Here is a 21,225-nt window from a genome sequence, read left to right as displayed (position 1 = left end):
ACAGAATTTTATTTATAATGATTTTTCTGCAGAAAACAGCAAACTATTTATATGAATACTTCTTATTACAGGTTTTTCTTACATCTACGAGATGCTAAACTCGTCCAGTAGCATTTACTTACAAAAACATTTTATGTAACATTGGTACATCTTGCTAAGGGTGCGAAACAGTGACATGGCGGCGCCCATGATTGCAAAATTTCGTTCAATTTTCCCCTCTTTTTCACGAATTTACATCGATTTAAACCGTTGGCAGCGTTTTAATTACATTCGATTCATGCGCCAAGTTATGGCTGAATGCACCGATGCCACTATAGATGACATTTCTATTCTTTATCGCAGTGAGAAGTACGTTGTTGTGAACAAACGTTATGACGTCCTCATCAACTCTGAGGAGGAAACACATACCAACCCAATGTTCGGAAATATCGATGTTGCAAAGCAGCTATTCCATGTCATGCCAGAGGTCGCTGATCCCAAGCTCGAACATCATTTCAGGTATAACGTATATTTCGTTTCATTTCCCAAACGCCTGTGAATGTAGTACTAACTATAGTAGGCCTACCATAGCTACGGTAAATAACTTCGTCACCTGCGCATCATACTCGAACATTTACTTGCACCAAAGGCCACTGAAGCTTAGGTGATATGGAGGGCTGTAGCCCTATTAAGGGTCACAAACCGGAGTGAGGCCAGCCAGGGGCCGGGGGCAACAACAGGCAATCAATTAATCCAAGCCATCTTTCTGATGTAAAAGTATGCTGGTCAGATTACGAATACGATGAATTAAGAAATCAATTGAATTATTGCAGGTTTGTCCACAGATTAGACTTTGCCACTAGTGGAGTTCTCTGCCTGGGTTTGAAGAGGAAAGCTGCAGGTAAAGCTGCCATTAAATTCCAACAAAGACTGGTCACTAAGCATTACTCAGCTTTGGTAAGTTGATGATTCAAAATATCTCATTGTGAATTCTATTGAGGTATATTTTTTGGTGTTATGTTCCAATACAACATTACAAGAATACATCTCTCTTAGGTAATTCAATATTTATATGGATACATGTAGGACCCCACTATCTTTAAATAGGCTTGGTACAGAACCTTTGGTGTTCCATTCCCTCTACTTTTTTTGTGCTATGATAATAGAATGATATCTTCTTTTCTTTTAGGTGCGTAACACAGTCTACCGACTTGATGAAAGATCTGAACTGACTATTAGTGCGGCTATAGGCAGGGACAAGACAGAGGATGCAAGGCATATCATGACAACTGCTGACAATCCAAACTGTGAATCTCCTAGACCTTGCAAAACAAAGATGGTGCTGCTGGAGACGGGCAAATACGACGGAGAGCCAGCCTCAAAGGTTTTACTTATACCTGAAACTGGTGCGTATTCTGTCTTTGGTCATTCAGACAACCTTTTTTTCTAGGCCCTCTTCCCTCATGTCCCAGTTGACATGTCCCCATCTTCAGCCACTGTTGCTGTCCATCTCATTTTTCCACAGAGAACTCATGCCCTGTCTTTCTCTCACAAACCACTGTAACTTTTTATGCACTAAGACAAGTAATTCTGTTCTATGCCTCTGGGTTGAGCCCAACACTAGTTTGTCACTGTAAATGCATAACCTGAATCAAGGATATTACTGGGTACAGTCTTATCTATCTTTTCTTGGATGAATGATGACATTTTTCTAATAAAACTGTCTCTTTTTCAGGTCGTACACATCAACTGCGAGTTCACTGTCGTCATGTGGGCCACCAGATAGTCGGAGATTATGCATACAGTAATCGGACAGACGTCAAGCCATACCGTATGATGCTTCATGCATTTCGACTTGTTATTCCGCTCCAGAATGAACACATTGATGTTGTGGCTCCGGATCCTTTTACTCCAGAAACTGACAAACTATGGCAACCTGATAAGGTTGTGCGGACTTATGATGACTATGTTAAAGATCAAGACTTTAAGAAAACTTTATCTTCAGGGAAAAAAACATCTCCAGGAAGGAAGCCAAAGCATAGAAACATTCGTGATGGAACTACAAGTAGTGCTCCTTGTACAACCGGTGATTTTGATGGGGCTACGAATACTGCCGTTTCTGTAACTGGTGATTCAAATAGAAGTTCAAATAGTGGTCCTTCAGCTGGTCATGGGGCTTCCCAAACACCGATTGTGAAAATGTGACATAATATATGATTTTTATTTCATTTTCATGTTTTTCTTTTATTTACTTCTCAGGAACATTACTATGTGGACTAAACAATGCAGTGGTGTCTTTTTGACCCAAATGTATTCTGTGAACCAGGTATTGGGATATTGGACATAAGCATGCTATTCAGCTTCAGGCAATGCATGTACATGTATCTTGAATTATGACAGAAATGCCTAGTGTGTTTCACAAAGCTTTCCCTCCACTGATTCAAATTGCTCTCTTGACCAGACTTCCCACCCATTGCCCTGGCTATACGTTTTTTTAATTCCGGGGGCCAGATGTAAAATCTGTCTTACTATAGGCTAGCGAAACGTGGAGAACCTTGAAGCCATCCACGCGCGAACTCCAGATCTTTCCCATCCTGCTATGAGAACCTATCGCTGTGGTGCTCAAACATCCATTGATGAGGAGACCCGTTAACCTTGCCCTGTCATACTACAGTAGGGGTTAAGTGTTCACCTTCAGTGGTGGTCCTTCCGAGTGTCCAACCCACAACCTCCTGATTTATATCAACCTGACATTCTACAACCGTGCAACAAATGTTGCCAAGATAGTATCCAGATTTCGGTTAACATAAATAAGTCGGAATTAAATTTCTCTAAAAATAATATACAAACTTTATTGTTTGAAACTAAATACATGTAAATGTCTGGTGTCTGGTGTTTTTACAACTATTGGCAATAACCATTTTGACACGTCACTGGGTGGAGGGTACAAAACAGTTATTTACATTCATTATCAATATATTGTTCATCCACAAATCAAACATCAATTTTGTTCTGAGCTCGGAAGCATGGTCCAAACCAAAGATATTTGAAGTAGGCATACAATCGAACTGAATTTACTTAGCTTTAAAACCCCATGTTCTCTCAAGAAGTCACATGCTGCGGGCAACCAACACTTTGGTCAATTTTTCATGAAATAATTATTATAAATTATAAATAGTCCCTCAAGTATGAGGAAAAGCTTTGAACAGATATTTATAGTTCAAAACTTCATACTGTAGAAAAAAACCATCAAATTTGAAAATTTGTCAGAATTGGTGCATAAAATAACACTTCCGAGACCAAAACAATGCAGACATTTCCTTTTTTGGAAACAAAAGAATAGTGGTTGTCAAGGAGACAAGGACAAACATTTGCCATGGTTGTAAATAACAAAGTATTTTGTACATACATGTACATACATTCACGATTCAGTCATTTGGAGGAAGGTGTCACCACCTAAACCTATTGTAACAATAAACCGATATCGATAAAACAGCCACGTCTGCAGAGAAAAAAACTATTTGAATTGGAACAAATTGCTCTAGAATTATGGTAAAATCAGACATTATAGCCCAGATTTTTCACTTCCAAATAAAGCATGTAACAGTAGCTCATGGTTGTGATGATAAAACTTTGACCAACAAATCTGACAAAATCACACAAGACCGGTCTGGCATCCTGCCCTGCATGATCAAATGAACCACTGGAGGTACAAATTTAAAACTTCATGACCAATCATTTGATTCAAGTGAATAAGTTTGCCAATATTCAAGGTAGAATTTTTCACAGTGCCTACAATAAATACACACTGCTCAAACCAACTCCAGACAAATTTAACTCCAAGGGTAAAATATCTATGCAAATCAGATCAGTTGTTTGAAGGTCAGAACAGCCCCAGGCTTCAGGACGATTACAGCGTCCTAATTGTCACAGATTATAATTACTCAATCATTGGTTTTTTACCGAGGCAGAAGCCTCATGCCTTTTGGCAACACGTTTGTGGGTGAGAATCTAATTAGTTTTTGTCAATAATGGCCAAAAGTTAGCCTGAGAACATGTTAGAGAGAAACCTGTATAGAGCTGCACACAGGATGCACACTGGTCTTGTGTCCAATTAGACTGAATCAAACGCTTAATCTTATCACCATAACGGCACACACATTGGAAATATGCAGATTTAAAACACCTGGTATGGGGTCATAACTGATTGTTTTCTCAGGAGAGTTTTTGGTGGGGTGCAATCTAATAAGCATACACTATAAATCATGTCATTTTCACGGCAACTCAAACTGAGCAAACCTGCCAACTTTCGCCTAGCAAACATATCATGGTCACAGTGTAGTGAATCAAATGCTGTATTTACTTCTTGTTCAATTTTCCTTGAAATGTGAACATACATGAAGAATGAACTGTTGGTATACTGGCCTGGTCTTAAGTGAACAAGCAGCTGCCAAAACACAAAATTTGTATGATGGCAATTATAGCAGTATTTTCAGAAGCCAACCTAGATTTACTTTGATTTGAAATGCAAGGGTAGGCAATAACTTCAGACTAGATACATGCTGCTCATTTAGAATGTTAGAACTAGGATTACTGATAACAGCTGATTGCTGAACCAAAGAACACAAATATCTCACCAACTTGTGCAATAAAGAAACCCTCTTACAATGAATTCACAAACGGATTTCAATGGACTCATTTTGGTCCAGGAAACAGACAATAAAGGGTTAGTTATTGCTTGTTAAACAGATACTGTTCAGAATATGAGCCAATATGGCCACAGAAAAATTGACTTCTTTCAAACATACAGAGCAAGAAAAGATTCAGAGCAAGATAACAAAAGAGTCTGGCCCAGTGGAACGGATGAGTGGTTCTACAAATGGTTCTGAATAGATCAAAGATTGACCCTGAGGGCAAGTAATTCTCAAATGACCAAAACTCACCAAGGCTCGGTTAACCCCTCAGGATTGTCGGAATTTTTGGAGTAAGGTAAAGCTAGAAACTGTGAATTACACTGATAAGGGCTGTAAAGTAGAACAAGGGCACCGTGGTCAAGACACAAGGAGTGTTGAATAACGTTTTCAATTGAATTAGCATTTTCAAATCTTTCAAAGAAATTCTTACATTCATGGGGTTTACTTGTCTTTTTGTTGAGATTTACATAATTAATCATCAAAACTGTTCTCATCAGCTCAAGAATTAGAAATCACCCACGATTTCTTTTTCTTCCACCAAATTATTGATAAGTAACACTAGAACAGAACTACACAGAATGATTGAAATTGTCGCTTTATAGAAATACTGAGAGGAAAAGGAAACAAATCTTAAAGAGACAACTTGGGCATGAGATATGTTGGTTTTTCATACAAAAATGGCTTCCAGCAGGAACGCAACATCATCAAACAGGATCAACTGAAAAATCGTTGAACTGAAATAAACAATGCACTAGAACGAGGTGTAACCATAGGGCCGCCTGAAATTCACAAGCCTTGTCCAAAATTGCCTCGAAACACCACCAAAAATCATTATTAGAGATCAGTGTTGGTGTGATACTACAGGTGGCAGCGCATGGTGGCAAGCAGGGGTATTATCCTCCTGGCCAGGTAAATCCCACGCCCAAGTGGTCCCTTTAACTCTGCTTTTGTAGCAGGAAGATCGATTTGTTTTCAAGGAAGGATTAGTACCGATCACATAGACATCAATAAAGTTGAGTGAATTGATATACATGTATAAAACCGAAGGACAATTTCTGAAACAAGTTGTCATCACCACAAGAAATTTTAGCCATAAAACTTTGGCACTCACATAACCATCTTTCCCCATCAAGACTTTGACATACATTTGTTTCCTTTGAAATCCCTGGAGGAATAGAGGATGACTCACACCCAGCAAAGATATTTCCTCCACTGATAGGACATGGAGTTTGGAAGTTTTGCCAGTGCGAGGTACCTGGCTGTGCTAAAATCTCCTGCAGAAGACGACGACAAAAAATAACCTAATGCCTCCAGATGAACCAGTACAACAACGACAACTTGAAAATCACCAAAGAGAATACTTCACAGAGTTAAAATATGATTGTCATTGATTGTTGGCAGGAGCGAAGCACCCTCAGCCTGATAAAGCAGTACACCATTCAGTTTGTATGAACCAACAAGTACTATAAACCGACAAGTTTTTCGCAGACGTTTTTATTTTTGCAGATTTCGCAATAGACCTAGATCCATGAAAATCAAAATTGTGAAAAAAAGTCTTGGAAATTTTGTAAACCGCCAAAAAAACAAAAATATAGAAAAAACATTTTATCGGAATTGTTGGCGAACCGCAAGAATAAAACTGCGCTAAATCTTCCCGGTTTACATTGTCACCCAAACAACACAGATCCTCGGGGAGAGATGTCATATACAGAATGTACACGCTAAAAAAAAAGGTCATGCAAATATTTGTGTCACCAGACAGTTTTCATCAATAATTCCAAAAGAGCATGAAGTGAATCGACAAACATCCTTTTGTGGTCTTGGGACCCTTCTTTAAAAGTGATCAATGGTTCCCTAATTGAAGCCAGGGACTTCTTTGCAAAATGCAATCAATCTCGTCGAAGTCTAGGAAAACCACAATATGGTCACATGTTGGTGATGTGACCAATCCACCATCACCAACTCTGTCAACGTTTTTTTCCTTCAAGTTTGAAAACTTTCTATCTTCAATCAATGCAAGTCCCTAAAATTGGACTCAAAATGATCACAAAAATATTTGCACAATCCCTTGATCCAAGTTGCTTGGATGAAACTGACACACACTGTACTTAGCAATACAAACTGTAGGACAAGTATTTACAAGTATTTATCAATACGTTTTCTTACAAATGCTATTTATTTGGTATTAAATGGATGAAATATGATGCTCAACTAAAACGCTGACTGCCTTAAAGACAAGGATGAGGACTATCCATCGACTATACGCACCATAAGACAAGAGTAAAACTAAAGAACTCTAAACAATGAGTTGCATTTCCAATCCATTCTTCACACGGAAGCAAAAACCAACAAATCAAAAGATTGATGATGATGTAAGCACAGTTATCATACATGATGTTTGAATATGTTGGTTACATGATCTTCCAATACATTCATTGCTAAGAGTACTTCAATTTTCAGTCCAAACTGCGCCAAGTGCTCAAGTGCATTTTGATTTTTGTCCATTAGGTGTCGATTGTGTAACTAGGAATGAAGTCAATGTAGTGATAATCTTTAGTGCCTATAGTCGATGATTAGCACCTTACAGTATCTCATATGGTTGTTTTAAGTACAGATTCTTTAATGGAGATAAAGAAGTACTAGAAAATGTGATGTATTTCTAAAGACGTCCAGTAGGTTGCTTTTAGCAAGTGGTTCAAACTGACTGATAACAATTGACCACAATGTACTTTTAGCCACAAAACAATAAAACAGTCACACCTCCAGTTACACAGAGTACAGAGTCCTGGATTCCTAGAAGTGGGCTTTATTGGCAGGAGACAAAAACACTTCCTCTTTATCAAAACATTGGTCTGCAGTGCACACATAAAATCAGTGAATTCCCACAGACAAGTGCCTTTAAAATTAAGTGTGAAAGTGTCATACCTCTTCAGAAGAAACGAAAGGCAGGCTTGATATAACCAGACCTCTAAAGCTCGTGAAATACCTGAAGAAGCAGGAGACGTGTGTACAGCTTTGAAACGTCTGCTGAAGAAATCACGTGTTGTTGGCGGATGACGTGTCTAGAGCAGACGGAAGCACAAGAAAGGAAGAGTTTGCATGGCATGCTGGTACCCGATGTTCTCAAAAGTGGCTTGCGGCATCAGTTTTGGCCGCCATTTTGACTATAGCCAGGCAGAGTAAAGCAGCAACATCGCCAGGAACTACCAAACGATTCTAATCGTTGTTATGCTTGCACATATCTTGCTATAGTCAAAATGGCCACCAATAGAGACACCATCATCACCTCCCAAACATGGTATGAACCAACATGTCAGCAGGGCTGCCTACCAAATAAGAATCTGAAGGGAAAGCATTCTTTAGTCTTCGACAGGGAAACACCATTAAAGAGCCCACCCGACCCAAAACGTTTGCAGATTTCCTTGTGTATGAGATTCTGTAGAGATCAGTGAGACTCAAAATGACCGACACTTTCTTAGCACTTAGATACTCCAATTCACAGCTTACACTCAATCTTCCCATTTTCAAGATACAAATGAGTACTGGCCACAAAACTAAAGTTAAAGGAACACATCATGTTTATCGATTGTCATGGGTTTATTTCGTGGTCAAATCATCTCTACCCTGTCAAAACTCTAGTGCACCTGCTGAGCTAAGCTCTGCCAAATAGCTATATCATCAGTTAATTTTTCGGCAAGTTAAGCATAAAGGGAGATTCAGAAAGAGGAGTGGAAATTCCAAGTCATTTCATGGGAGCTTGTCTTTTGACATTAAAACTTGCTTTAAGAACTCCCCCTCCTGTGAAAACAAAAGTTAAAGGTACCACTGTTTAGTATCTTAACAATGAATTCTCAGACCTTCTCCAGACACTGAGGTCATAACCCTGGCAAGAATGGCCATAAGGGAGCAATGAAAGAGTCCAGGAAATACAAAGCTGCAAGTGTAAATGACACGATCACAATATCCACCTTAAATGGATAATTTGTCATGGATATGGGCAAGACTACCGAACCATGAAATCAGCACAGCAGGTACAGAAGGCCATGTGACACCTCGTTAAGACTTGACCGCGGGGTAATCAGCACACAGTTGGAATAACGTCTCTGACATTAAAACCTATTATAGAGAGCCATAAAAGAGCCACAGGGAGATAAAATGTAAAGAAATACAAAAGGTTTATCATTCCGTCCTTCTAAAAACTTTAAAATCTTCCTAAACTGCGAAGCTGCAGGTGGCATCCGAGTACAGTGTCAAAATAAAACGGCACCTTGTAAAAATGTAGCTGTGATTCTGTTTGCAGTTGCAGTCAATCCAGCATCTAGCTACCTCCATTCAAATAATGGTTTCATCCATTCTAACAGTAACCCATGAGAAAGGATGGATCCATTATAACAACCCAGGGTGGTTATGATAAAATATCAATGTTGATCAACACAACAGAACATCAGGGCAGGGTAAAATATTTGGCATCTCATTTACAAATCTCACCACGTTAGCCACCAGTAAAATTATATACAAATCATATTTATGATTACGCTTTATTTACATCCGTCATGGCCATTGTATGGAATGGTATCATACAGACTCGAAACAAAGGTCAGGGGGCAAGGGCTACGCTAACTGCACCAGTAATGCAATGGTTGAGCTACACAATACGTCATTTTGATAAACTCCCTGATTTACAAAAGTCTTACCAACGAACGCATCCGTCGGCAGAAAGTCTTTTCGCCTCCTGTTTAGTGACGGCACTAATAGGAGGCGAGCGAAAGCACACAGTCTGTCATGCTGCCATTCACAGTGGCTAACATCCATCAACACTATTCTGCGTCTCCAGGACAGATCCGTCCAAATTTTGATGCATTCTTTTCAACTTCGAACGATTGTCCAAGATTCGACCTTATAATGAGGTAATAATGTACAGATCACAGTAGACTTGAGGTCAAGGTCACATCGATCAGCAAGGGCACCATTTATTCAATCTTCTCAATCTTGCCTACGATCTTTCCTTCCCAGAGTGGCAGCACAGAATTCTCATCGGTGATTTCTTCGTGGACGACTCCGGTCTCAAACTCATCACTGGCTCGCTTGAAGAAGTATCTAGAATAAGAACATGAGACCATGTAGAAGTTTGCCAGATGAACGTTTATTGCTACTAGACACTTCTTTCTGTTCAACTAAGCCACGACCTAACATATGACCAATTGAGTGCAGAAATTTATTCCCGAGCCTGCACTGAAAGTAAACAATGACATTCTCCTTTCCAAATAAACATGGCGAACCAGTTCCTACACAAGGCCACTCAAAAGCAAAACCACCTCAAATTATCCGAATACCAAATTACCAAATCACAAAGCCCTCAACTATTCATCCACTTCAAAGTAAACTCTGTACCTCACGGACATGACCGACTATTGGAACAGCCATCAAAAACAATTACATTGCCATGAAAACTTCTATCAGAGGCACCTGCGAAACCCAGACGATAACTTTGTATCCTCAGCGACCAAATTCCCCCTGGGCCTCATTCATTAGAGAAACGAGAAAGATCACAAGTTTGTGTTTAGCCAGCCACAACGTTATTACAACTGTGCCTGTGATGGGCCTGCGGGGGTAGGCTTCTAAAGACTGACAATACGGCTTTACCCCATTCGATAAAGCCACTTCAAAAAGGCTCTGTTTTCCTAATCATCCAGGAGTAATTAAGTGGCACGAGAACAAAAGAACCTTAATTTGATTTGTGTACTTCTACGACTAGCTAAAAGATATAACCAGGGAGGCAACTACTTTGATGAGTGGCTGGAGAACTTATATCAAAGATGTGGCCAGATCGGACAAAACTCTTGCCTCGAGTTAAGGTCGAAATGCCATGATAAGCATTCATCGCATATTCAATTCGATTGCCAAGATTGGAAAACTGCAACAGTGTGTTGGGGGAAAAGGGATGACCTTTTGGAGGAGACGGCCAAGACATGGAGTAATAATCTGTGCTTGCATAATTTTTTCTCATGCGCTGAAATCAGTCACACTAGGCCTTTATGGCACCGTGCCTGAAATTTCAGTGACACCCAAAAGAGTGTTGTTACTTACTTGTAGTTGCCCTTCTTAGTAATGAGCTGCTTGAACTGTTTTAGTGTGATATTCTTGCCCTCGATGACGCTCCTGTACGGGATCGGGTCACCACACAGGTAGTAGCCGACAACGGTCTTCTCGCCCTGTGAGCCAGGCGTTGTTGGGGCACTAGCAGACGATGACCTACTCTGTGATTTCCTGAAGAGAAACAAGGCAATCATCAATATTTCATTGCAGTAAAACTTTGCAATTCAATTTGCATGCAAATATCATATACATGTATCTCTCTGAAATCAGGAACAATCTCAACCAATGAGTAACATGACTACATGAATATTTTGCTTTAGAAATAAATCCATACAAAAGAGCCTGCAAGCCTCCAATTTAATGATACCAAAGATTTTGAAAAATCTTCTCCGCGTAAAAACACAGGATTAAAAGATTTCAAGAACTCTTACAAAGCATAAAACCGCCATCAAAAGCGCCCACTGCACATTTACTACTCTGTCCAATGGCAATGTTACATTAGTCTTCTGACACATCACAGCTCCGCTAATCAATAAGCGTTGTGCTTCCTAGGGGGGCTGAGATCAAACAATTCTAAGAAACACTATCCTTTTCTTACAGTTTTCAATTATTCTCGTGGCAGTATGTTCGGTTTGATGTGTGCATTAGTACATGAAGAGATGCACAGGGTGTGCAAAGTGTGTGGATTAATTAGGAAACACAATGACGCAGCAGGATCGCAAGAAATGTTGTTTATGATCAGACCACATATTTCTAGTAATGGCACAAAAAGAAAGAGAGTTAATATTGGACTTACTCTTGCCTTGACGGTGGCTGACTGCTTCCTTCTGACGGCGGCTGGTCAATCTCTAGCCCTTGTCTACACGTGGACTGTCTAAGTGGCGCTGGATGTCCAAGAGTTTGTGGTGGTCGCTTATCCTTGGATACAGCACCGGTGAAAGATCTGCAAGAGTAACATTCCATCGTATAAGGCAACTTTATGAAGATGAGTGAGGATGAACACGAAGTAACAACTGAAGCTGAACAAATCAATCAGTTAGTGCGGCAAGTTTATCTCGAACTGAAACACTACGCAGAGAGGAAAGAGACCTCGAAGTCCTACCTTGATTTTGGCATCTTTGCCTCTTTTTCCAACCTCCTCTTGGCCTCTTCCAGCTGTGTGGTAGGGTTTGGAGGGGTCAGCAAGGGCATGTTTGGATCTTGAACGAAAGGCTGCGTAGGTTTCTTGTGATGGACAGGCGCCACATCTGGTCCGATCCACGACCCCAAACCACTGCGCTCTTGTGATCCTGATCGACTCGTGTGGTAAGCAACTCCAGCTTTCTTGGAGTTTCTGAAAGGGAAAATCACATCATGGAGAACAGATAGATCAAGTGGCTTGCCAAAGGTTACCAGCAAGATCACACTTACAATGCCTCAGCACAACTCGATCTCAGGATGTCTGCCTTTGATCCTGACCAACTGATGAAACAACAGCTTGAGAAGTGGCCTGCCAAAGGTTGCTAGCAATTGAACTCACCCTTGCCTATGCTGTGATGGTGAAGCAGTCGAGGACTTGTGTGAGCGTTTGTGTGAGGAACTGCGGTCGGAGTCGGTGTGCGTGGAGTACTCCTTGAGCTTTTCATTCTCCAACATCCAGTTTAATACCCTGAAACGATCGATTGAGAACGAAGCATGAGCAAAGATATTTGGCTCGAGTATACATAAGTTAAATTTCAACATCCTGTTGAAAACTCTGAAAAGATTTGTTTTAAGATTCTGAAAACAAACAACCCCAAGAAAATCAGAGGTGAATCTAAACAAATTACCAAGAGCTGCACATTGTGGCATGAAAAGACCTTGGCCTTCTATGAAATGAAGTAAGCCCAACATATTGGTGATTTGAGACAAGGAAATGGGCTTCCACAATAAATTCCCTTGTCTTTTATAATTCTTGAGAAAAGTGATCACAAATAAGCTCAGTTCCCACTCAACAACTATTGATCTTCAGATTCTAATGTAATCAGAACCCCTACTGTCAAAGATTCCCCACATTGATAATCAGACTTTCTCAGTGATGATTTCATTTGTGGATTACCAGCTAATTCTCGCACATAATAATTGAATGAAGGAGATAAAAAGAAAACTCATTCAAATTTATTGCAAAATGATTTAAAAACAAAGCGAAAGAGGAGTGGTAAATTTCTTTTGAAGTGGCTAGCACCGAGTCTCAACACTGCTCCCAAAGACGGTTGGAAGAACGCATGGCGGTCTCATTTTTTATCAAAAGCTTCGTAAAGAAATCGATCAAACGATTCTGCAAACTATTTCACTTTTGTCGGGACTTTTAATTAAATTCCTCGGCAAAGATAAAAGTTTTATGAATCACCGCAACATCATTAGGCATATTTTTCAATCTCCCAACTCAAAGAGGTGACTTTCTAAAAATACTTGTGATAGTAGTTCCAGCCCTGTGTTCCAATCAGTTAATATAAGCTTGCCTTTAATTAACAAAGTGCCTGCAGACAGGTTAAACCAGAGACTTCCTTATTTGAAACCCTGGCTATATCCCCTTTGGATGTTCCTTTCGTTTGTTTGATGATAGCCCACCAACCTCGCTCAACAAAGACCTCACATCAGCTCATTCCTTTATGAATTTTTGATCAAAGCCTTATCACAAAAACTAACTTGTTACTTTCAAGTCTCACGAATCACAATTTGCCATCGACTAAATTATGTATGGGCAATATTTCAATAACACCTGGTGTCCAAACTAACGCTTACGTCCGCATGCGGTTGTTATCGAAGCCACACTGATTCGGTCATGGCAATAGGAACATCATTGACTCGTTCGATAGTCCGAAGGACTTTGTCACGCAGCCTTGCCAAATCATGACAAGATCGTACCCCGTTCATTATGCGCTAAATCCTGACAATCTAGATCAATTAATATGAACACATTGCATTTCGCTGAGATGAATGGGCGGTCTATTAATACACAACAAGCAAAGTTCTTTGTTTTCAAACCACTCGGTCATAGAACGATTGCGATGAAATGCTCTCTCTCTCTTGTCGTACCAGGTACGAAAATAGCGGCAGTTTGATCTACGAGAATTGTATTTTCCAGCGCGGTGATCAAAGTGGCAGGGCATTTCTTGCTAGCACTCTTCTAAGGGCAAATCTCTTGTCAAAATATATTCAGCCGACAAGAAAGCCTTTAAAGACAAAAGCTAACGTCATCCACTTATTTATGCATGCGAGATGAGAATGCTTTGTAGCACTTTATGCAATTAGCGGAGACTGGCAAGCAGTACGCATGGCTGTGCCAACTTTTTAATCGGCCTATCTCCCTTTATGATTGTTTTTCTATCCCTCTTGATATTGTGCGCCGAGGCTTGTAAAAAGGGATTGCTCAGCTCTCCGACAAGCTGGTTTATGTCGAGACTCTCAGACGACTAGACTTTGTGGGATCTGAGCACTTCATTTTCAACAATCTCTTCCAAAGACTTTCTGTGGTACTGATGCCAAGAAAAAGTTGAGAAGCGCCATCCATGCCACTTAATCTCAAGGTGGTCTACGTTTAAGAGGCAATATGGTGTTCAGAAACACTCCTGTATAACTGGCATATGAAAACGATAGAATACCACATGACAAGTAACTTCAGACTTTTGCTATAAATCTCGTGAAATTGCTTTTTCAGCAGATTAACACAGGACTGCCCCTCCACCCCCCCCCCCAAACATATTGCCTACAAACAACTGAAAGAATCCCTGACCAATTAACTGCTAATAACCAGTTTTCTTTTCAAAAGAAAAAAAGAACTATGATATGAATAACAAGAGGCGCCGTGTTTATATCAGAGAGATGGTCCCCCAGGTATTTTAAGCCCACGGCTATTTGTTCAATCCTACACCCTAATCATCGCCGAACTGGACTACTCATGAAGAAAGCGCAGTGTCATCACAAATCAGAAAACACAGCTAAATTAAAACCCATAATTTGTTCTCGCTTGATTAGTGGGTGAACGAGTCAAGCCCATTACGGCCATTTTTCCGCGAGTATATCATTTTGCGATCATATTGCAAGTTGAGCGCTCATTCACCAAATGTCGCACCCTGTTAATTTGGTTATCCTTTCATGTTATAGGATGATTGATATTTGATCAGACAATCATTAGAATTCTCCGCCGTATTTACCGTACCCATGGGACGGTATCTGTTCAAGTCGGAAATATTACGATTTGTAATTCTAATACTTTCGCCTTTTCGCTTGGTCTTTGTTGCTTGCGTCTCTGAGATCATAGAGAGGGCTACTTCAAAGAGTTACTGAATTAATGAGGTATTGCTCATGTCTGTCAATGAAGACAGTTAATAAAACTTCAAATTTCAATTGTTAAGAATGCTTCAATATCTAGTAGAGTACGTTTCAAGGGTTTCATTTCATTTCGAGTGCACCCAAAGAGAATCCCTATTTTCGCCCAAGTAACTGTGCACATGGCATTTAAATGCCCTCCTGATCAACGAGCCAGAGGATATTCACACACATGACCAACCATCGGCCAATCCTTGTAATTTTCCAAGCCATTACTTGTAGAGAGATCAGAGTCGCAGGCAAGTTCACTTTGAAGAAAACACGGCCTCGAGGCAGTTTTCACACAAGACTGCTGTGGATTTCATCAGGACATGATGCCAACTCCATCACAAACATTAAAACCCTCAAACTTTTTCTGAGCAAGTCCACTGGAAGTGACTGGATTTGAAACGCCAGACAAGATCAAAGGAACTCGTTGCCACTTAAGAAAGTCACTTCATTTGACCATGCAGAGTCATTTTGTGAAACTGCTGATGCAAGTATCACGAACAAGACTAGAAATGTTGACAAATACAGAACAGATGTTGCTTTTTAGCTGCTTCAGGTTAAGATCAAGATATTATTAAGCTATGTGTGAATTAGTTTGTTGCATCGAAGTCCTGATCTAATCTGCTAGTAGAGTCAATTTCTGCAACCATTTTTTGTACAAACTTGCGTGGTTCAAATCTGAAACCAATGTTCAAATATCACACAAGGCCGGATTATTCTGATTATCGTATTGATATCCCAATCTACTCCCCCTGTCAGTTTTGCATTGTCATTACAAATAAAGAAGGAAGCTTTTTACACGCTTTATGAAAGAACCTAATGACATGACAAATCAAACAGCAGGGTGTCAAACAATAAAATTCATCAACCACAACCCACAGTATTCTTTCGAAATGCAACACGACACAACCAACCATTTAATAAAATGAGACTGAAAAAGTTGCGTGCATCATTCAGTTAAGAGTTCAAAAGAACAGCACGCCAAGTTACGCTGTTTCTTCATCGTTAGATTCGTTCTTTTGTGAGTCTACTGGCCCTGACAGCTCGCTGCCACCGTGACTGCCAATATGGCAATATCTCCGTTGACTAGCCTTTGATTATAATCGTGAAAACTCGACTGATGCTTCCGACTTTGATGTCGAAATGACTAATCGTAGCCGAAACGAAATGACCATCTGAGTGTCTTGTTCTACATGGGCATGTAGACTGAACTGATACAATGGGAGAGTGATCAATACCTGCAATATGCTCCACAACTTCAACTCTAGAGAACTGGGATGTGGGGGAGGAACCTGCATTCAACATGATAAGTTAGGCACTTTTCCGCAGTGCATGCTGAAGTCTGTCTCCCACCAAATGAAGATCAGCAAATTGACCAACACTTAGCGTCAAAACCCTTTCAAAGGTTACTGCACCCTGATAGGACAACCTGAAAATCTGCCAAAGTCCCCTCTGACGCATCCCGGTGAGACCATCTGCATCCACCCAAGGTCTGGAATCGTTTGATCCTGGTGATGGATCAATAGAGTGTAAGTACCCTAATTAACCACCAGGACATATTTAGGGTGAACAATTATCCGTTGCGATGTCTCGACAGCCATCTTTGCCGAGTCTCACAAGGAATCCTAGTCCCTAAGCATGATTTCCCTTGTTATAGGCCAAGGCAATTGATTTTTCAGCCAGAAAACCAACAAACCATCAAAAATAACTTTCTGCAGTAACTATATTATTCACTATCACAGCTACCTGACAGATCCTTCAACATATTCATATTATCAAAGCAGCATCAACTGACAGTCAATCAGTGCTGGAAAATAGAAATTAGAACTTGTGCTCCTTAGTCATGCCAAATGTTCCCAACAGTAAATTCATTAGATTTGGCCTCAACACCGCCAGCAAGGAACAATTACCACAGCAGACAATGGCAAGATACGGTAACCAATGCAACACCATTATCACTCTTGAATGAAATTGCTATTTAACGGTTTCCTCTGAAACCAGGAGATGGCGTTGGTGGAAAGATGTTGATATCCTTAATGGAATCAATCATTAAAGGCTTGATTGACTTGGTATTCCATTGTGCATAATTTGTAAAATCGGAAGTAGAATATTAGTGCAGATGGAGTTTGCGAATTCAGGAGTTTAGGGGGTCTGGACTCTGAAAGAAAAAGCAATTAACCCATGCAGCACTGGCCTAATGAAACACGTAGTTGTCATCACACAAGTATGTGCCACTTTGCCAGATGCAAAAGTTAAAGAACTGGCTAACATTACGAAAATAATGGAAAATAAAACATTTCAACTTACTTCTCATTGCTTGGGTTCGTCAAGTTAGGTACCGCCATCGGTGGTGATCTGTCATAGGCCATGCTCACTCCACTGTCATACACATTGCTCATAGAGTCCGCTGAGATTTTCTTACTATTATTGTTACTACTTCTTTTACCCGAGTCTCTGGCGCGACCTTCTCGGTGGCCCGGCAGTGGTAAAGAGTCCGGTGGGTGTGCACCCCGTAAACTATGCTCCTCAACATAACATGCTGAAAACCCGCATTGTTGTGCTTCGATTTCGAAATGTTGTTTTGATTTTAAATCTCGTATGTGATGATGATGATGGTGGTGGTGAATGTGTTTACAATGTGAACTACAGTTATCATGGTTATCGAACGTGTGACCACTCGGCTCACTAACACCACTGTCATAAGATAACAGAGAAGCGTAGTCTTTATCTTTCCTTTTATACGTCTTATTATAACTTGGCGCCGGAACACACGCCATGTAACCAGGTGATAAAAGTTTTCTGTAAGCACGTTCCGGAGATTTTGATTTGGGCGTATGTCGTCCAGGAGAGCGACTCGGCGTTCCATGTGCAGAATTGTCCCATATTCTCGAGACATGTTCCTCCAGTATACTCTGAGCGTTCGCCTCATGCTCCGCCATAGCATTCGCCGCGGCAGCTGCCATCAACGTCGTCAGATCTGTAGACGGCGCTAACTTCCCGCTTACATTCATCGGCTTCTCTTCTGACTCTTCACTCTGTAAAGACAGGAAAATAAACAAACATTAGCAAAGTTTTAAAAAAATCCACGTCAATGTCTTCTCAAAGTGATTTCAAATTCTTCTCTGAAAACCCAATAAAAGTATCTGAAAGAATATAATATGTTATTTAAATTACCGAAAGACTCCTCAAAATAGTGAACAGCAGACGCCAGTTTAGACCTTGGCTAAACCGTGAGCACATCATCAGGCAATGACTACGACTCCCCAGCTCAATTCCTCCTTTTGTCTGCATAATAACTTCTTTAAATGCTAATCAATGTCCCCTGCCGTTCCGCAAATGGCTGAAAAGGAAGGTCACAGCAGCGCCGCCGTCGTCAATCAGGAGGAATCGAGATCAAAAAGATGAAAGATGTAGAGGCCCAATCTGGTAACCAAGCAACTGTATGAAGAACAAGCAAACAGCGAGAGGAAAACAACATCAAAACATTTGCGGCTTCACCACTGTTTGATGTAAATCAAATTTCTTTTTATCTGACGACGACATTTCCTGCCACTAGGGTGTTCAGTGAAGTTCTAAAACTCATCCCAGCGACTGCCTAATGGATATTTCCTGCCATCGAGATGAACGGCCTAATAGCATCCTCGCAACGGATTGGCCGATTTGATGACTGTTTGAAGTTTCCAGCAATCTGGCAAGTTTGTTAATTCTTACACTCTAACTGTCAAGACCACGCATCTTTTCACTCTCCCAAGCTTTTGGGTCATCGAGAAGTTAGCACAATCTTCCGAGTTGTGAAGTAATAATGAAAGCTGGATTTACACGCTCACAATAGATTACTTTTCTGTATCATATTCAACGAGGCTTCAGGTATGCCTAACACGTGACTGATATCTGAACAGACCTGAGACACCTTGACCAAACTTACTCCTTTTTCAAGCTAAACTGACTGTTTTGCAGCAGGATTCAATTGTGTGTCACAGTTAAAGGCATATGAAAATGTCATATTTTTGTCAGACACACTCACGTCAAAGGCTAGGTGTCAACATTATTAGACTCTCCAAAATATCCAGAAAGAATATCCTCTCCAAAAAGGAAGTGATTTTGGAGATGATATTTAGCGCCAACGCAAAAAGGATTAAGAATCTGACTAACACTTGACCCAGGAGAGCGAGAGAAAATGATCAAACGAAGTGAGAGATTATGACAATCATGGCCAGGATGGGTATCAGGCAACAAGTGCTGAGCACTTGTCATCGTCAGAAGGCTGATCCACGTTAACACCAGGTGTCAAAGACGCTTATACCATCCACTCATGAGACAAACAGATTCAAGTTAATGTGAGAGATATGCTGATCTTGATGCTTCAGCAAAAGGAAAGGACAAGTTGAGTCACTGATCTTAAGTATTGGCCTGTGTGTGACACTCATGGAGCCGAAGTAAAGCTTTATCTCATTGATTTCCCAAATAAGAATAGGCACATACAATGAGATTTTCAATAAGAAAATATCTGCAAAAATCATCTTGATATCAGCCCGTCTATCAGACCACATGACAACTTCAACCACTCCAAAGGAAAACACAAAAACAATGCAAATATCTGAAAGCAAAACACTCACCTCTATGTTCTGAAGGAAACGTACCACCTCAAACATCTTTCGTACCTGTCTCTGGTGATGCAGCATCTATCAATGGTCCTCGACTCTCACAAATAGTTTCTCTAATGCCCTCTAACAAATACCTTCTTGCAACTGATTGGAAAGACACCACAAATCAAACGTTTTGAAGATATCAGAGTTGTGCTCAAGATGTTCTGATTATGTTTGCTGCCTGGTCAAACCGATTGATCTTGACCATTCAGCCTCTGACAGAATACAGCAAACACGACTGAACGTGCAACTTTGGCTGTTCTTTGAGCCCATGCTAAATATCAAAGAAGCGACGTCACCAAATCAAACAGCAAAGGACAGGAAGAAAAAGATAGAGAGGCCTCTTGAAAAAAATACAGGCTTGGTCAAATGACAGGAAGTTGAGAATCATCAACGAAAAACTCGGTCTTTGAGAATGAAGCTTCAAAGATGGCAAATGTCACTTGAAAAAGAACTGGTCATAAGTACCATAAAGAGGAATGGTCAAAACAATGAACCTTTGAAACTCGAGAGGCCAAAGCAGTTAGGCTTCAAAAGGCAAGTTTCAAAAGTTTCTGCACGAGCCCTGGATGGACAGCGGCTAAAACAAAGCACAAAAGATTAAAGGAAGTATCCGTATATAAAGATGAAACAATGGGATGGAAAAGTTGATTATGAAGAACAAGAGAAATCCAACAGAAGCCGCCTACTTCGGTGTAACATCTAAAGAGTTTGCTTATGGAAAAACCAAAGAGGAAAACATAGCTGACATCGGAACGAGTTTGATCTCTCGACTGGTCAAGAGTTCCCTATTACGATCCCAAAAATCAGCATGAAATTGGGCAAGTCTCTTTTTCTAGCTTGCCTTACACCACCCAAGTGTGATAAATGGGTACTGGTTAGAAATTGTTGTGGCACTGACTAAACACCTCATCTAAGGTTTTCACGACTGAATGTAATTAACGTGCGAAGTCAGATGGCAAACTACAGCAAAGTTGATACCAGACTATAAACCTGTCACCTTAACTTGAAACTTAAAACTTAAACAAAGGCAACAATATTGTCTCTGTGATTATAAACTGTTGACAAAAGATGCACAAAAGGCCTCACTTGAATCATAGGAACAATTACCATTTGAAACTTTCCCCTCTGGAATATGACAAAGAAAAGTAAACTTTTGGCAAACCAGTTTGCCACTTTGTAACAAACAGAATTGACAACTTATATCGGCAGGCATTTTAAACCATGGATCACATTCCCAGAGCCTTCTGACTGCTGACTTGTGTTTTTCATATCACATATATATGACTCGGCATACAATTTCAAAACTGTAACGCTGACTTCATAGAAATCACCATCTCTTTGTGAAAAACATGCAATGCTATGCATTTCAAAGCACAAGAGACAAAGCAGCAAACCTCTCCCCTAAATAATTCATCAAAGTGAACAAGGAGGAAGGGATACAAAGTTATTTGTCGTCGAATATTCTTGAA

General features: G+C 40.3%; 2 protein-coding genes across 6 annotated transcripts in view; one reads left to right on the top strand and one right to left on the bottom strand.

Annotated features, from left to right (window-relative positions):
* Window positions 1-178: 178 nt before the first annotated feature.
* On the top strand, window positions 179-2,207 carry LOC135497927 (RNA pseudouridylate synthase domain-containing protein 1-like). 2 transcript variants are annotated; one of them, XM_064787971.1, is made up of 5 exons: window positions 181-248; window positions 343-498; window positions 813-936; window positions 1,169-1,385; window positions 1,715-2,207. In XM_064787971.1, exons 2-5 carry the CDS (start codon window positions 416-418, stop codon window positions 2,182-2,184), a joined length of 894 nt encoding a protein of 297 aa, XP_064644041.1. In that variant the 5' UTR covers window positions 181-248; window positions 343-415; the 3' UTR covers window positions 2,185-2,207. The 2 variants fall into 2 exon arrangements, with proteins under 2 accessions (XP_064644032.1, XP_064644041.1); XM_064787962.1 differs by having other exon boundaries at window positions 179-498.
* Window positions 2,208-2,805: 598 nt separating this feature from the next.
* Window positions 2,806-21,225, bottom strand: part of LOC135485252 (axin-1-like) — a 78,666-nt gene continuing 60,246 nt past the window's right edge. For all 4 annotated transcript variants that reach the window (XM_064767111.1, XM_064767119.1, XM_064767103.1 and 1 more), the window contains 6 exons: window positions 17,415-18,142; window positions 12,289-12,417; window positions 11,872-12,102; window positions 11,566-11,712; window positions 10,761-10,940; window positions 2,806-9,770 (listed from right to left, as the gene is read on the bottom strand). In XM_064767111.1, coding sequence (XP_064623181.1) covers window positions 9,644-9,770; window positions 10,761-10,940; window positions 11,566-11,712; window positions 11,872-12,102; window positions 12,289-12,417; window positions 17,415-18,142 — 1,542 coding nt within the window. In that variant the 3' untranslated portion in view covers window positions 2,806-9,643. The remainder of the gene's footprint in view (window positions 9,771-10,760; window positions 10,941-11,565; window positions 11,713-11,871; window positions 12,103-12,288; window positions 12,418-17,414; window positions 18,143-21,225) is intronic.

The sequence above is a fragment of the Lineus longissimus genome, chromosome 1 (genome assembly GCF_910592395.1).
Source record: "Lineus longissimus chromosome 1, tnLinLong1.2, whole genome shotgun sequence".
Lineage (NCBI taxonomy): Eukaryota > Metazoa > Nemertea > Pilidiophora > Heteronemertea > Lineidae > Lineus > Lineus longissimus.
Note: the sequence above shows the minus strand (reverse complement) of the source record. Positions and strands in the feature narration are given on the sequence as shown.